Source organism: Fusarium proliferatum (genome assembly GCF_900067095.1).
Source record: "Fusarium proliferatum ET1 genome assembly, contig: FPRO_scaffold004, whole genome shotgun sequence".
Classification (NCBI taxonomy): Eukaryota; Fungi; Ascomycota; class Sordariomycetes; order Hypocreales; family Nectriaceae; genus Fusarium; species Fusarium proliferatum.
The window spans coordinates 1061094-1079053 of record NW_022194793.1 but is presented as its reverse complement, the minus strand read 5'-3'; the positions used below and the strand labels follow the sequence as shown (position 1 = coordinate 1079053).

The 17960-nt window shown below is 48.8% G+C and overlaps 3 protein-coding genes across 3 annotated transcripts; 1 reads left to right on the top strand and 2 right to left on the bottom strand.

The window, feature by feature from the left end:
• Window positions 1-3231: 3231 nt before the first annotated feature.
• FPRO_04537 (putative FMP37 Found in Mitochondrial Proteome) lies at window positions 3232-3988 on the bottom strand (the record flags this gene model as incomplete). The annotated part of the gene is made up of 3 exons (XM_031230058.1): window positions 3232-3502; window positions 3561-3633; window positions 3916-3988. The coding sequence occupies 3 exons, from the start codon at window positions 3986-3988 to the stop codon at window positions 3232-3234; spliced, it is 417 nt and encodes a 138-aa protein (XP_031080233.1).
• A 2713-nt stretch (window positions 3989-6701) lies between these two features.
• Window positions 6702-10160, top strand: FPRO_04536 (uncharacterized protein; the record flags this gene model as incomplete). Its single annotated transcript, XM_031230057.1, has 3 exons — window positions 6702-7174; window positions 7222-9041; window positions 9091-10160. 3 exons carry the CDS (start codon window positions 6702-6704, stop codon window positions 10158-10160), a joined length of 3363 nt encoding a protein of 1120 aa, XP_031080232.1.
• A 1005-nt stretch (window positions 10161-11165) lies between these two features.
• Window positions 11166-13298, bottom strand: FPRO_04535 (uncharacterized protein; the record flags this gene model as incomplete). The annotated part of the gene is made up of 5 exons (XM_031230056.1): window positions 11166-11328; window positions 11915-12085; window positions 12272-12910; window positions 13038-13081; window positions 13185-13298. 5 exons carry the CDS (start codon window positions 13296-13298, stop codon window positions 11166-11168), a joined length of 1131 nt encoding a protein of 376 aa, XP_031080231.1.
• Window positions 13299-17960: the final 4662 nt, after the last annotated feature.

The window sequence follows — 17960 nt, the reverse complement described above, 5'->3', positions numbered from 1 at the left end:
CGGCCTAAAGGTGCTTTGCGCTTCCTTGTGTTTCGTCCACGTACACCGACCAGCGCGCACCTTACCTCTAGGGGTTTTGATCCTAACCTCTAGAGGTTGCCGCACCGCAACCTTTCCTCTAGAGGTTTATATGTCCCACCCGCCTGATGTTGGCGTAGGAGCGAGCAATCTGCTCGCCTTGCCTGCCCATGGGTTGCCATGGACCAAGGGAAGCCCAGTCAGAGGATCCACGTTGGTATCATACTGGGCCTTCCATAATGCCGAGGATGTTTGTCGGTTCTGAACGATGTGCAGCACCATCTGGTTAATTCACCCTGGATCCCTGCCCTGATGGCTGTAACAGCCAGAGCCGCAGAAGCCTCCCCTCTTGCTGCATCACATTTTCCGCCGTAACTTATCTCGGGATTGAAGTCATTGGTACCACAGCTGTTCTCTGCCCACCGTAACACCGCACACCTTAACCAAAGAGATCTACCTGACCCCCACCATTGATTGGACCCTGACTGCTTTTGTTGTCCAAGCTTGAATCTCAATCTGAAGCTTGTGCAACCCCCGAACATCATCATACCTACCAGGGCCACCAGGCTCGAGTACACAGATACATGTGGGGTATCACCGTGTCGCCATCCAAGGTGTTTCGAAGCATTTACCAGTACGCTACCCGCCGCTCGCCGTTTGACCTTGTCTTCTCTTTAGCCTGTATATGATATCAATTTTACATCAGTCATATCATTCTGCTATAAAAACTATGTTTACACCCACAGTCACCCAATGGAAAGGTGATTGGGGAAAGTCGACAACCAGTTTGTCAGTTCACTTGTCGTGATAGGGTCACGTCGAGCTGCACAGACTTACAGGCCGTGAACCTCCGTCAACCACGAATGACGATCACGCCCTGGTGCTGCTACATATCCTCGTACGTACTTCGTTTGAAGAAAATGCCCCAGCCCACGTTTGGTCAATTTCTCCTCCGAGTCAATTTCCTGTCTGCATCATGTGTTTATTCCCACTAGATTCCACCCCCACGGAGGTCAAAGACCGGCGGCACCTTAGGTCAGTAGTTTTTAGATGAGATCGAACCAGCCACAGCGCGCCTTATCCCAGCTACTTGGGGTTTATCAGCAACAAGGAATCGGCATCCATTCTGCAGAAAAGGCATATGCAATCCAGGCTCAAGTTGCAGCGTTTTTTATCCTGAGCATCGAGAAGGTTTTCTAAGACGTATAAATACTCTTACCATGAAAGTTAATTTCGTTCAGGTAGTCAACGATCCAAGGGTCTCTCCTCTCTTTCGTGCACTATCAAGTATGATGGCGGCATAGCCTGCCTAACCAATCTCTCGGTGGATGAAGACCGGCGCATTGCATTTGTTGACTAAAATGACGCTTTCATTGGTGCGCATTTGGCCACCCTTTGCTCAATATGTTGGATTTTGTGACAATATGCTGCCACTCTGTAGGACATGAGCCTCCACTGGTGATGAAAAATCACCTACTTACAAAATATTTTCTTGTCAGACGGACAGATTCTATCATCCCCGGATTGGATATGACCTAGGTGCTAGGTGTGAATAACTCAGCTGTTCACTACGCTACTAGGTAGGTGTAGAAAGCGAGCTAGGTCCGACCTCGGACTTCGGTGTACCCCTCCGCATAACTTGTTCAAGAAATGTTGGCAAAAGGTTGAAATTAAGTCGAGAGGTAATTGAGGTAGGGCTGAGCAAAACCAAATAGGAAGGCATCCTCTACTCGAATTCAACCAACTGGCGCACGGCGTGTATCCAGAAAAATGGTTCACCGAAATGGTTGAAGCACTGGCCCTCACAAATACCGGGCTGGAACGGGCAGTTGGAGTCAAATCTGGAGCCTATGACAGTGGATTATCGACCTATTGATCTTTCCACTGGAGTACGGAGTAGGTAGGTATTACATAGCCATCATCTGAGGCTTCTTGGTGTCGCGACTCTATGTGACCAATTTACTCTTCGTTCAAGTGGCAGTAATGTAATGAAAAGAAAGAAAACAGATACATTTAGTTTGCCGATTACTGCTCAATGCTGAGCAATGTCATTCAGTAAGAGACCTGCTTCTAGAATCAAGCTCCATCCTCACGACTCACACCCAGCCGTGAAGCGCTGCAGACTATACAGATCATGTGGGATCCTCGTAAGGGACTTGAGATGATGCCATTCCATACCCGACAGGCGGTTAGCATAGGCAACACGCGGATGCGGTAATGGTTGGGTAATAACCGCAAGTGTTGCCGGCGTTGCAGGTCGTTCACCGAGGATCCCAAACTACAGAGAAAAGCCTAATTCCCACGTTCACGGACAGAAGCCGACCAGAACATCACCAGATCCGCCTGACAAAGGTTGGGGTAGGCACGCTGACTTTGCATTTGCTGATCAATTGCAGCTAGTCAGTCTTCACCCCTGGTTTCCCTTTCACCTTGACCTTATTCCGTCACTTCGGGAACCTGGTGGGGGAAGGCCAGGCACAGGCACGAGAATAGTCGGGAACTTCTATGCAAGATTCGGGAACCAAGGGGTCCACCCCCAGTCCAGATCTATGTTTGTATCTTGACTTCAAGGGAGCTACGTACCCTGCTCTCATGGACCTGTTTCCCCCAGATGCAAGGGTGCGTGCATTGTATCGTTGCTGAATTGAAACCACGCACATCTTGTTCCTCGAAGTCTCCCAATGTCGAGACCGCAACATTGAAAACCTCAAAAGTCTTGTTACATAAGTGCCTGTACGCACAAAATTGCTACAAGAACGAAACGCTAGCATGCAGTTGACATGCTAGAATGCGAAATATCATACCAATGTGTCATTTTCCATCGGGAGAAAAGCATCGGAAGCCCCCCCGGGGAATTCATTGTATCTCCGTTTTGCGGGGAGCACTCCTCATCATCACTTGCTCGTAGTATCTCGATGTGGCATTTGAAGGGTTGATTTCTTTGCTCTAACCATATTCATTGACCTCGGGGCCCCCGCAACAAGATCTTCTCGTAGCAACTCTTCAGGCACGAGTGCTGCAAAGACCCCAGCTCGGGGTGCGATTCTAGATGTTCGAGGGTACAATTTCTTGTAAAGTTACAACGTTATTGTGCGGTAGCTGTGTGCTGCCACTCTCCGAATCCCGAGGTACAACCCGGGGACACTCCTATTATGGACGGTATGCAGCCCGACACACCGATCCCTTCCAGTGACAGTCGGTCTGGCAACCTCTTTATTTGCTGACAGCATTCTGAACCTTCTCCGTGGCCTTCTCAACCTTTCCCTTGACAGCCTCGGCAGCCTGTGCCAGCTGCTCCTTGGGCATATTCTCCTTTCCGCCCCAGTAATGGTAGTTAAGGTATCGGTACCCTTGGGTGAGCTGGGCACCAGCGTTGACAAAGTGGCAGGCGAATAGGAGGTAGTTCTTGGGTGTGACAGCCAGTGAGTATCGCATGAAAGTACCGGCGTAGATGATGAGAGCACCAGTCATCTGTCCCGAGATCCTAGTAGAAGGGAAAAGTCAGTTACGCTTGGTGACAATGCATTGTTAGTCAACCATACAATTCAGGGCTCTTCTGCGTGTCCATGATGGCCGCGAGAGGGATACCAAAGTTGGAGACAGGGCCCCAAAAGTCTGCAAATATCAAGAGTCAGTCGCAAATCTCGACACGCTGATTACCCCGAAGCTGCCGTGCTCCAAAACACGCATTGCACATCAACACAACCTCCAGCAGCCCAATTGACATATTCCAGAGGAACAACAGTTCCCCCCGCATCTTTTTTTATGCCTCAAATGTGCTTCTATATGCATTGTAGCCGCGGTGTTGCTTGTTGAGTTGCAATATCACAAAATTGCGCTTTCGGAGACGAATCGGAGCTCATGCAAAAAACATGGCAGGATATTCGAAAGACGTACGGGTTGAGCAAACATAGTCAGTCACCGGGTTTGACCGGATCTTGGCGTTCGCAGCCTTGATTAGAGCAGCCATTTCAGAGGATTTGTATGGGCGACGTCTCGTGGAATTCGGAGATGGAGCGATCTGTCGTTGTGTTGAGGTTGACCGGCTGTCCCTCGCACTCAAATTCAACGCGCCAAACGGGAAATCTACGTTGAGGTCACGTGCATGGCCTATATACATCTTACCTCAACCATTCCCGTTGTGTTACCACAATACCTAAACTCCTAACCCCGGGCAAACGTAGGAGACCGCTGTTTTCTCGACATTATCTTCTCATTGTTTTTATGTGTGATGTTGGTGTAAGATCTAAATTCTACGCGGGGTGCGGAATTGTCATCGATACCAAGGCCGTTCCCTACAACTCACCGAAGGTCTGGGACTGAATGTTCATGGGGCCAAAACACACAAGAATGTACTCAAGGTGCTATAATAAGCTACTTAGAAGGCTGCAAAAGTCATGCTAAACCTGTCTTAGTATTTTTGTTCCTTGGGATACATGTCCATGGTTTTCTTCCTATCCCTGGCGAGGGTACTGCTGAAGCATGGGGACCTTCGGAGGTTGTCCGTCTGCAACAAGCAATTATTTCATGGTGAAGGGGCGTGTATCAAAGACGGCAGACGCCACACTACCGAGCCTAGCTCCTGACTTGTGAAGCTCGTGAGAAGCTATCCCGGGGGTTGGAGGCTGTCCGAGCTCCTCTCCGTATGGAGAATATGGAGCACCCGTACCCCAGACGGATATTGGGGGCTCAGAGCCTCACAGGAAGCTGTCTCTGTCTACTTATGGCGCTGTCCGAACCACCACCAATTGGCTTCACGAGAACCATTGCTGTCGCAGGTGATATGATGCTAAATGTGGCTCTGATCTAGAAGACTCTCACTTTGCTTTTGAACCATGTTCTCGGCTGAACGCCAATTCAAGCTAATTGTTCGGCCATCAAACTCTCAAGGTGACTACTTCTTTCAAGGATCTTTGATTTCTCAGACTGTCCTCAAATTGTAGCAGTCGTGAGTAAGATGTTGTCTATGTCTAGGCCGGAAGTGGAGCCAACGGGCATCCGGAGCCGGTACCGACATCCCGGCCTCTCCCGAGATCTCTTGTCAACGTGATCAATCTTGCGTCGCACTTCATGCCGAGATCCATCCAACATACTCCGTTCTGCCCTGCGCATATGCAAATTGGCTAACAAGTAGCCGCCTATGCTTCTGTTGTGTGGAGAGATGTGCCGGGGATGTTAAACCCGAGGTGAGCCGCAACCATGTAAATCAACCGCTATTAGTGGATGAAGGAACATGGTTGTAAATAGGAAACCCTCTGCTTTAATAATAAGATCCGCAACCTATAATCAGTGTGGGTAAATTGATTGTTATTGTAATAGTCCTAAGATCCATAGTTCACATGGGAGTATTCTAGTCCTAGCTATATTTCCTTGAAATTATTTACTGCAAGTCCACGATGGTATCAAGATATGCTCATTTCTATGTGCATTTGACAAGGTTTTGCGGCACTTCAGTGGCCGAGAGAAAGATCTTCCTGGCGATATTTGAAATTCAGTCTTCCACACTGGAGGTTGAAGCTTCTGTGAATATTTGTTTTTCCCAGCACTTGTTTTGCGAGGAGCTTATAATATCTTTCTTTGGGTTGCATCCATACTTTTCCAACTCAGCTGGCTTGGTTCGGGGCATTGTAGATAAATATTCCTGTAACTGATAATCAAAGTGCCCAAGTTACAACAGAAACTGTAGTCTAAAGTCCTAACTCTGCATCAAGTCTGTAACAAGCCTTTCTGTCACTTGGAATTGACGCCTAAATTTCTCTTGCCTCGACTAGGATGGATATCTAGGAGAGGCAAGAGAATTCGGGGACCTTAATCCTAAGTACTGAATAAAAAGACTTAGGTGACTTAAGTATAAGGTTGGGATAAATTTAAGATACCTCTGCATTTTATGGAATTTATTTCAACACCTTATATCAAAGCCTGATATTTTCTTACTTCCCGAGGGATGGTTACCCTGAAGCAAGCTCAATGGCAGATCATGGTTTCATGATGATAGATTGATTTTCACCGGACCATAAAAGACTTCCTTTGAACCACTGCTGCAAAGCAGCCAATATGTTAGTATAATGTTCCCTGACAAACTTGACTCTCACAACGGCTCATATGTGGCGGTCACGGTTTTTAAGCCACATTACCTAACCGGGCGCGACGTCTGGGGTTTCCAGGCAGAAACCAAAATTAGGCTGATATGTCAGTGTCGGTGACTCTTTCTTTCCACCAAGGCACTACGTTGACTCAATTTTCTGGCTGCTGAGATTAAAAATGGGCAGATCTAAACCTCCAAAAGAGGTGGTTCCTGTTGGTGACTCATTCTGACGGATTACAAAACCAACCAATGATTGTCTATGTTTGTCAGAGTGGCTTCGCCACACGGAAGCATACAGGGCTCCACCGGTTTTCAACGCCTCCTAAGAATTTATTGCAAACAGCATAATATATCATAAGGTTTCTAGATTCCTTTCCTTGATACTTTTCTCCTGTTCCTCTAACTCTCGCTCCCGTGAAGAAGCAGTTGGAAATCTTTCCCATTTTCTCCTTGCAAGTTCTCCTCCGTCAGCAAGCTCTTTGCTTGAAGGTCATTGTTTTCCTATTCTTTATTCGTAGTTTGAAGACGCTTTATACTACATAGCGCAATATTTGCAACAGCGACGACTTCTCAGCTCACGACTGTGATCTCCACCATCATGGCCGAGCAAGAGACCAGCCGTACGTCTCACCAGGCACGAAATAATGCCCCAAACCGGTCTCAAAGTGAGGGCCAGGGTTCAGCATCGCGTTCTCGGGGAGGCTCAGGTGGAGGACGCCGTAGGGGAAGGGGAGGACGGAATCGTGGCCAGCGACAGGATGATTCAGCACAGGTTCCCGAAGGCCGCGGAAACGCCCCCCAGACAGGGCCTGCCGATGCCACTATTGCTACACCAACCATAGCCGCCCCCGAAAGCTCAGGGTCTTCTAGAGGCAGAAGAAACCGGCGAGGTAATCGAGGTGGTTCTCGAGAGCAAGGAAACCAAGGCAGAGGCGTGTTCTCTATGGGAACGCAGCGCACTTTTGGCGGACGCTTGACTACAACCGAACAACCGACAGAGATTGCTCAGGATGCATCATTGAGTGCAGATGCCCCAGAATTCGTGCCCGGACAGCCTGTATCCCAGAGGAGGTAGGATCGTAGACCCAAGGCAATGCACCATATACTGACAACTATAGTGCCCAACAGCATCCGTCAAGCGCCCCTCAGCCCACAGGCCAAGGACGCTTAAGAAACCGTACGAGGAACCGTAAGCAGGACAGACCCCGCCAAGAGGTTCCCAAGTCGACTGCCTCGGAATTATGGCAACGGATCCAGGAAGACATTGCCAATTGGAACTATGAGTGCCGTATCTGCACCGAAGAGGTTACTCGAAAAACCGAGGTCTGGTCGTGCACTACCTGCTGGACCGTTGTTCATCTTGAATGTGCCCACCAATGGTGGGATACGTCCATGAAAGTCAACGAGGAGAGCGGCGACAAATCTTGGCGTTGCCCTGGGTGTAATTCAACGTTGATAGAAGGACCAGGCGATAGTTCGTGTTGGTGTGGCAAAGAAACGCAGCCCAGTCGGAACAGCATTTTGCCTCCTCATTCATGTGGGCAAACATGTTCCAAGCCCAGATCGACATGCTCCCACCCATGCACTCTTCAATGTCATCCTGGCCCATGCCCTCCCTGTACCGTATTGAGCCCACCGGAGCCCTGTTACTGTGGAAAGCACTCTCAGCGAAAGAACTGTAGGGATACCGATTACCACAACGGGTGGAGTTGTCGAGAGCGTTGCGGCGATTTTCTACCTTGTGGTCAGCATGAATGTCCTCAAACATGCCATCCAGGTGTCTGCGGTACCTGCGAGGTGCCGGTCGAAGCCAAGTGCTATTGTGGACGAGTGCAAAAGGAGATGCTATGTTCCAAACAGGAAGACATATGCGATTCGTTCGATCTCGCCAGCAGTTCCTGGTTTGAGGGCTCCTTTAGCTGCGAGAGTGCTTGCGGAAGAACATTCGATTGTGGGGTACATCGTTGCCAGATTTCTTGTCACTCCCAAGAAGAGGTCTCGGCTCATTGCCCTTTCTCTCCGGACGTTGTCACCCATTGCCCCTGTGGCAAGACACCGCTCAAGGAACTCATGGAGGAGCCCCGTCAAACCTGTGAAAATAATGTTCCTCACTGTGAGAGGGTTTGCGAGAAGAAGCAGGAATGCGGTCATCTCTGCCAATCCTTGTGCCACACTGGGGAGTGCGACCCTTGCACCCAAACGATGGAGATTGACTGCCGCTGTGGCCGAGTCACGGGTGAGACGATCTGCCATGAGGGAAATGTCCAACATCCACTATGTTTCAAGATATGCCAGGCTACTCGCAACTGCGGAAGGCATCGATGCGGAGAGCATTGTTGCCCCGGCGAAAAGAAGGCATCTCAACGTATTGCTCAGCAGAAGAAGCAACGCCTGGGCCCTGATTTGCTACCAGTTGAGGCCGAGCATATCTGTGTCGCCGTCTGCGGACGACCACTTAAGTGTGGCAGTCACTTTTGCGAGCAACTCTGCCACCGCGGAGCTTGCCAAAGCTGTCCCGAGGCTATCTGGGAAGAAGTTTCGTGCAATTGCGGCCAGACAGTCTTGCATCCGCCACAACCATGCGGAACGAGACAGCCATCTTGCACTAATCAGTGCCAGCGGCAGACTGCATGTGGGCATCCTTCTGTTGACCATCAGTGCCATCCTGATGATGTATCCTGCCCGCCGTGCACATACCTCGTTCAGAAGCAATGCATCTGTGGAAAGACGACCTTTCACAACAAGCCTTGTCATTTGCAAGAGGCTCATTGCGGAGAGCAATGCGGGCAAAAACTCTCTTGCGGGCTCCATACATGTAAAAAGCTATGTCACCGCCCTGGAGAATGCGGAGACGCTCAAAACGGTTGCGAGCAAATATGCGGAAAGCCCAAGCTGCTATGTAATCACCCATGCCAGAGCGTCTGCCATGGGCAAACTCGTAAGTCGATAATACTCAGTTACAAGCTTGTTACTAACACACGTACCAGCCTGTAAAGAATCAACAGCTTGTCAGGTAAAGATGTCCACCAGCTGTGCATGTGGTAATCACAAGCAAAGTTTTAAGTGCCTAGCAAGTACGAGCAACCCTACTCCGAGTCGACCAGATATTCGATGTGATGAAGAGTGCGAACGACTTGACCGTAACCGTCGCCTGGCCGCAGCTCTCAATATCGACCCTGCTTCTCACACCAACGACCACATTCCCTTCTCGGACAATACTCTAAAGCTCTATAAACAGATGCCATCATGGGGAGATGCCCAGGAGAGCCAATTCCGAGTCTTTGCTGCTAACAAAGACGAAGTTCGTTTACGATATGAGCCAATGAAGAACCAGTCACGCCAATTTCTTCACTTGCTCGCCGAGGACTTCGGCTTCGAGAGTAAGAGTGAGGACTACGACATTCACCGGTCTGTTCTAGTATGGAAATCAGATAAGTTTGTTTCAGCCCCGACGAAGACACTTGCACAATGTGTCAAGATCCGAGCAACCCAAGCTGCTGAAGCTGCGGCTGCGGCAGCCATTCGACCTCCAAGCCCACCAATCCTCGAGACTGAGCCCTTCAATGCTCTGGTACTTACAGAGCCTCGCTTCGGTTTGACCATCGAGGAAGTCAATGCCGCCCTCGAGCCGGATCTCACGCCCATGCAAGGCTTCAGGTTCAAGGTTGATTTTCTGAATGAGGAAGTTCTTATCAAAGCTTCAGTATCATATTCCGCATTTCTCACACCCGCACCCATGGAGAAGAGCCTCGAAATTCTCAAACCTCGGATCGAGCAGACTATCCGTCGCGAAAAGCTTGCTGAAAGCGTCTTGCTCTGTCACTCAGATGCTAACGGTGCAATTTCTCGGCGTGAAGTAACCCTCCGGGCCGGCACTGGAGGATGGAGTGCCGTAGCTGGACGCGCGGCTTCTAGACCAATGTCCTCGTCTTCTACTCCTGCACCCGAAGAGGCAAAGCCCGGACGCAAACTACTTCTAGGGCTCAAGAAGAAGAGGCCGCAACAGCCGGAGGGGGGGAAGGTGTGGGCCGCTCTTGATGGTGACGTTGAATGCTAGAGGCATCAGTGAGGGTCGTGCAAGGGCAGACAGGAAGGGCGTCCAGGTTCACTTACTTGTCGATGTTGATCGCGGAGTACAAGCAATTCTATGACCTTTCTGGTCCACGACTGAGAACAAACTTGGTGCCAGAGTCATCAAGTAACAAGACAATCATCAGCAAGACACCCCTTAAGTTGTCAGAAGACGCAAGACTCCATAATTAGGTGGTAAGAATAAACGTTAAAGAGTCCACTGAGATTGTCCTAAACTATCCTAAGATATTCTAAATCTGCCTACATGTTTATGACTTAGTCTACCTAAGTGTTTTTATTGTTTAGGATCATTATTATAAGTCTTGGTTGACTCCTCCAGTCAAGTAAACTTGCAGTCGTTGTTGGCGTCATTGAGGACAAATTAACGTAACAGGAATCAATGGCATTTTATAGAAGGATTTGTCACCTGCTAGCCAACTCGACTTTACGAAAGTGGATATTTGAGAGACCCGAGGAATGGAACGCAGACAGAAGCAGAACATTTCATCAGATTGCTGAGGTTATGATCATGGCCTTCACGATGCTTGATAAGTTTAGAAGCCAAACACTAAATGTAGGAGGCGTGGGTTCCCACTGAGAAGGGAGATAGCATTGTCCGGCTGAAGATATCGGTGGCTAGGCAGTTGACCAACGGACTCAAAAATGTTGTTAGACGGCTGTAGCACTCCTGTGTTGATGTGGCAAAGGTTTCATTGTCCAGACTTGCTTCAGCTTACACGAGAGACTGGAGGATGATTCACTAACACTAGTCGAGATAACAGACGCCTGCATAAAACGACAATCCAAACTGGCATCCGTCGTGATTAAAATTAAAATAACTACTATGGAAATGGTGCTTTCTTTCATGTCTGTAACATAGCTATGAATGCGATGAAACTGGCTGTAGAGGAGGTTGAAGCGGAGCAAGCATTAGCAGGAGAACAGTTTGGAACATCCCTACAAACTGAGAAGAGTATCGACGACATTCTACCTATTCAGCTTGGCTCATGTAGCAGGCCTTGTCCACCTCAGCATCGGTCATCTTTGCATCAATACATTTCTCCTCGGCACCTTTCGTCTGAGGACTGTGGTTCTCAGCATTATCCTGCTCAACACCCTCCATTTGATCGCCCTCATCAAATGCCAGAAGCTTTCTTGTACCCTAGTTAGAGGAAGAAAGACAACTCAGGAACTCGGTCCTAAATGACAAAAAGATTTAGGTAGCTTATTCTAAGTTTAGGATAAGTTTGGCATACCTTTAGTATACCTTCTAGGATACCTTTTATTGGGTTTCTTATGACACCTTGTATCAAAGTCTGATATTTTCTTGCTCCCTGAGGGCATCCAAAGGATTGCATACATAGTTTAAGACATCGATGTAACACCAACTACTTATTTTTTCGTATCACGCGAACATCAAGTCAAAAGTGATCACGAGGCTCAAGATGCCCCCACCAAGGCCACCACAAGCACAAGCAAACAAACTCAAAATAGTTTATCAATGTTTCATCAATGCCAAGTTTCTTTTCTAGTTCGGGGTTTGCGAGTCCACTATCTGTGAGCGTTGAACGTGTACGGAAATATGGACTAGCAAGGAAAGTGTTCGCAGAGGTGTGTAATACAAAAAGGAGGTGTCGTCAATCGTGAGTGTGATGCTGTATGCTGTCCGTGCGTTTTCTTTCCTTCACCAAGGCTATGCATGCATAATGGAATATCAAACGAGATATACCCAGTCTCTACAAACGTGTCTTCTCTTGTGGTGTATCACCCGTTACCTCGGCGATGAAATCTGACATGGCTTCAAAATAACCTTCCTCCAGGACGCTTGAGTTATGATCACCACCTGGGAGAGGCTTCCACCGCTTGGTGGGTGCGGCGGAGAGGTCATACAACTGTTTCATATGTTTTGGCCTGGCATAAATTAGCTTCGTGTTCTGTATTGCGCTATGCTACAGTAGAAGAATGCAATGTCGATCATCAGGGAGTATTTGCTTTCATATCAAGACCACGAGGGTACTTCAACTTTTGTGGGTGATGCAAATTTAATCATCACAGGACCAGGGATAGTAGTGTAAGAGAGGGTGTAGAGGAACTTACGGAACAATCTCATCCTGCAAGCCACTGATGAAGAGCGTAGGCACCTTTGTGATGTTGGGGAGAACCGACTCACTGGGCCAGACTTGGTGGCATAGCAGGGTAAGGTATTTGGCAGGGGGCACAACGGAAGGGATCAGCTTCCGGATGGAGAGGAAAGTGTTCTCTAAGATCAGACCAGCTATATCACCCGCTTCCTGGTTCTTGGAGACAAGCTTGATAGCGACAGCACCGCCCAGACTCTGACCGTAAACCATGAGCTTGTGATCGCGTGTCTCGGCCCGCTGCCGCAGATAGTTGAGCCCTGTCTGCGCGTCAACATTGAGACCCGACTCGTCAGGCTGGCCTGTTGAGGAACCGTAGCCTCTATACTCGAGCATAAAAACGTTGCAACCAATGTAGTTTATGATCATTCGAGCGATGGGTAACCGGTGGCCGATGTTGCCAGCATTGCCATGAAACATCAAGATGGTGATGTTTGAGTTCTTGTGGCCGCGAGGGCCACGGATGTAGAAGGCTGAGAGCTTCTCGCCATCGTCGGTCGGGATGTAAAGTTCTTCGAAATTTGAGATGCCAAAGTCGGAAGGCTTGGGGACGTCTGAGCGAGAATTTGCGGGAATGTTACTCGGGTAAATGAGAGCCCTAATACATGCAGGGTTAGCGGGGCTCGGCTTGATGATGATGCGGGTCAGGCAAAGAAAGAGGAGGTTGGAAGGGGAGATGATGACGGAGGCGGTGATGGTAATGGTGATGGTGTTGGGATACGGACTTCTGTTTAAAGTAAAGTAATGAGGTGAGGACAGCGGCGAGACCCTATTGTATGCGCATTGACGTTAGAAATGTCCCTAGATAGGCAGTTATGGATGGCAGCAGTCAAGACTATTTTGTCAGCCAAGCTGCAGTATAGTGGACGTACCGTTGAAGCCAACGCAGGCAGACGCATGTAGCTGGCGACCGAGCTCAATACCGAGACGGTCTGCTCGACGTAGCTGTTGGAGGTTTGAGATGTGGGAGAGTTGGAGCTGGACATGGTTGCTTTGGTCGGTTTGCTGGGCATTACAACAATATGGCTGCAAATGCAAATGCAGATGCTGAAGCAGTGCAGGTGAAGGTAGACCGTATATGTCTGTCTACCTATCAACCAAGACTGAGTTGGACTGTATGGGGAGATGGAACCCCCGACAGTGATTGACGGCGGAGACTGGAGACAGGCCGGAGGCTGCAACAAGGGGCATATGGTATCGGTTCGTATAGATCGTAGGCGGTCGCGGACTGCGAGGGTCGAAAAGACGGTGACTGTCCCAAGAAAAAGTACTGGGTAATTGAAGCTGTCTGATGATAAGATGCTGAGTTTATCAAGGCCTCATGCACCAAGATATTGGAAATATCCAATGGCTCGAGATTTGCTGAGGGAGGTCAAGGCAGGAAGGAAGAGGTGACACCGTGACAGGAGTTGCCAAACTAGACCTATACTTAATCACCGTAGGGAAAGTAATAAGGTAAGGTAGTTAAATATTGCGTGTGCCTCCTCGATCTCTAGACCTAAAAGCAACAAGCTGGATTGAATTTGTTGAAGATGCCCCTGGCGTCTGTCAAGGCGAAGCAAGAAAGCCTAGGTCCGCTTTCCTAGTACCTAAGAGCGACAAAAAGAATTAGGCAAGCGTAGTATAGACTTTGGTGGACCTTTGGACAAGTTATTCTTGACAGCTTGATCTAAGGCCAGAAGTCTTGTTGCTCCTTGGGGATTGTCTTCGGCGGCGATCCCACATATGGAAGTACCACGCACGAGGATGACATGGGTCGAAAGATCTTCTTTGGGATGATACCGAGGTTGGCAAGAGACGCGGAAGCACAAATAGGATGGGACGATGCTTAAGTATGGTAGAACGATATACAAAACCCCAAAAATATCCAAGGGAACAAAATTTCGTCTGATAAGGAGTGGTATTTGGTATTGGCCGAGGTAGGGTTAGAAAGGTGTCATGAGGAGAAATAGAAGGGAAGCCAAAATTCTAGAAGAAATGAAGATTAAGTAAAGCGAATGACTGGGCCGAATCCTCAGGCTTTGAATCCAGCAACAGTTGTAATACTTATTAGCTAGCACCTTAACAATAGATCTGCCTAGAAGTCATCATCCATGTCTAGACAGGAACCAATCCAGCCAATATCGATAACTTCGGACTCTGGAGGTGAGATGGATATTCCATGAAAGGTCGATGGTGGGGCATAGAGTGATCTCAGCTCGATGAGGTGGAGAGAAAGGTAAATGAAGATACTCCTCTCATGGGCGCAGCACAGGTAACGGTCAACGCTAATTTAGCGGAGGCTGTACCTCTGCGGCGGGCTACTTTCAGGTACCCGAAGCCTCCTGGCTTACGCTCACCAATGAAGCTGATACACGCGACGAAACAGACAGATCTGCAGAGACAAGGAGATCAAGGGGGCGCTATAGTTATACTATGCCATCGCAGAGGTGCATGAAGAGATATATGAGTTTTAGTCAGCTGTCAAATGGTTTTCATCATCACAGCCTTCTGTTGTTCTCGTTAAAGACAAACCACATGACAACCAACCAGGGGTAGGTATGGACTTGGTGGTGGAAATGAGCTCAACGTACGGAGTACCCTACTCCGTAATCGACTTAACCACGCTAGGAAGCTTGCAGGAAGAAACAAAAGAGCTTCTAAGACCTTTGATGAGGGTGCGTAAAATAACTAAGCAAAGAATATCCTAAGTTTATCCTAAATGGTTATAAAAATAGTCTAAATAACCCTAAACTCGTCTGACTATTTCTGTCATTCAGGATCGAGGTCCTCAGTCTGCTTACCAATATCCACCCATGATTCTGTACTCCGTAGGTAGCTGGTAGCTGGTAGCTTAGGTTTGTCACGGACCAACAACATCATGTTTACAAACAATAAAGAGCGGGCTTCAATCTCGCCAGTCGTTGATCCGGGAAGATCTTGACATACCGCCCGTACCACAGAATACGTATGTACGTATAGCTTTTTCATGGATCCCCAAGGTTGCTGAATCAGGGAAGCTTGCACTGTACAACCAGATGCATGTTGATGAAGAGTCAAGATGAACTGACATCCGGGTACTTCACAAATGTGATACCAGAGCGACGGACATTATCACAATCTGGTTCCTGGCTAACGATCGACCGTATCTATGGCCTGCATAAGACCATTCAGTAGCCAGGTCCGAGACGCCAGTGAGCATCTCCCTAGCTTTTGCGATGATGGGATGTGATGGGATGTGATGTGTGACTGGCTATCAAATTGTGGCAGAAGGGAGTTGCTTTTCTTGGTCGATGAAACAATATCTCGCATCCTCTGCGACGACCTTCCCAAGCTCTAGGTGGGGGTATCTTCCTGCCCGTCCACGATTGTCTAGGACTTTGTCTTTCGAAGAGCTAATTATCCTTACTTCTCGGGATAAAAACTAAGGAATGCGGATAAGGAAATTTATACAACTCGTCCCTTTCGTCTCGGCCCTTGATGTTTTTCAAATGTTCTTCCCGTAGCCTGGCTGGGTCTCCATTCCTCAGCTTCGTATGATACTCTGCTTGTGGACTACAGCAGTTATGCTGATCAGGGATACCCCCTGAGACAAGCCTCATCTTGGCTTTCTGCGCCCACCGTCGCGGTGGTTTAGCCTCTTTGTGCCATCAGCTAGATAATTAGAGGCATAGCTTGGTGAGCTAACCAGACCACGAGACACTCTTGAAATAAAGGCGCATTTTGCTGAACCCACCCAAGATGAATATGAGGCGAGCGAGGTTGAACTGGAGGGACAATCAATCTCGTTTTATGACATACATACATAGGTACATAGGCAAACCAAGCCCCCGCCTGTACCTGGCAGCTATCCTGTCGTGCCGTATCTTGCTTGGTGGGGTATGATACTGTAGCCAGATGACGGGTAGCGGCATGATAAACTCGTGGGCATGGCGGGATAGTTCATAGATCAAACAAACAAACATGCCAGCCAGAAGGAGAGTTTTATGCAAGGGGCCACGGCATCTACGGCCCTGAACCTAGTTTTGTCATTGCACACTAACATGGAATTTGTATTCCTTTTGGGGGTGTCGAAGCAAAGCAGCTCTGAGCTGAGCACGTATCTCACGGTCATTGGATTCCTTTCTCATGCAGACCACGAGCATGGACCGGCAGCTGTAAGCCATGCTACCAGAGGCTGCTGTCCATCGACGATGGACCAGAAAGCAACTTGAACAGCGCATAACTCTTACCAAAAGGCAGAAACATCATATTCTTTTCCTCCCCTCGTCTTTCCCTTTATCGGCCCCGCAGTTCCCGCTGTCGAACAGGTTGAAGTCGTCCAAAGTGGGTGGTGAAGAACCCTTGTAGTGAAGTGCTGCGTCCCTTTTTTGTTCAGGAATCCATTGGAGCGCTGCCGCTCTGAGGCCCCTTCTTTTCCTCGTTATACGCATGGCACATCTTAAGCATGTCACAGACAAATCAGGGCGTTTGACATGGAACGCCAAGAAAGCATGCAAGAAAAGCCGTCCATCCACAGCTCAGGTACGCACACACTACTCTCCGTATCGAACCGCGAGGCCATGCATCTCGATGGCGCATTACTACGCTGTTGAATGATCGTCAACATCAAATTGAACAAGCGTCAAGCCCCTTTGAAACGAGCACACATAAGTTATGAAATAAGCGCGCCACGAACCCTAGGCAAGGGGAACATGCTGTGCCTTTCACCTCTGACACTCCTGGTACAAACTCCTGACACCATCTCAACTCTCCTCTACAAGTGATGGACGAGGAATATTTGACAGGCGCGAAGAGTCTCCAATCAAGACTCAACCTATCCTGCTGGGCGGCATTGCATTGATAAGTGCCCCTGTCTGGGTTGATATCTCAGCCAATGGTACGCAAACACCTGAAGGAATGCCGGGCTGGACTAGCGTTCTGATTAGCAACAGACCCATCCAGGGCGAGCGGCTTCAGAGTTTCCAGGGTTGGTTCTGAGGTGTGCATCATCGTCATCACCATGAGCACCCAATATCAGGGTTTCTACTAATAATGAATGAGCGTCCAATCATTTTGTTCCAGGCGTCGCTACAGCAGCGGGCTCACACACACTCATAGGCTGAGACAGTCAGGATGCTGGAGGCTTGCTTTGGTTGGGCTGGACTGAACTGGCTCTGAACTATTTTGAGCATTTCCTTGCTGGAGTTGGCTGTTGATTGTTGATGGTGTTTATGATGGTTGCTTGGGTGTTCAGGTAACAAGCCCCCCAAACTTCCTATGGCGTGAGTTGCTCTGCATAGGATCCGATGCTTCCTGTCGGGTCGTTATCTCGTGTTTTATTGTCGGGTCCCTAATCCTGTTCCTGTCAGTTGCAGTTGTTGCTGTGGTTGCCCTCTTTCAGGGCGTTCGCTACAGCGGGTTCGTGCTGTAGTTCCATCTGTAGCATCCACTCTAATCAATGAAACGCCCTCCTTTTCGCGTCTATTTTTTTCTTCTTCCACAACATCCCACTCTTTTCGCCAGCGCGCGCGTGCAGTTCATTCTCGTCATTTGCAAAGAGACTTTCGCTCTACTAATATTCATCCCTCCATCTCGCTTTTGGAGCCCTCCTAATTTAATTCTTTGGGATCACACGCCATCTTTCCCGCCCACTACCCGCGCCTCCATCATCACGCTACGCTACGCTA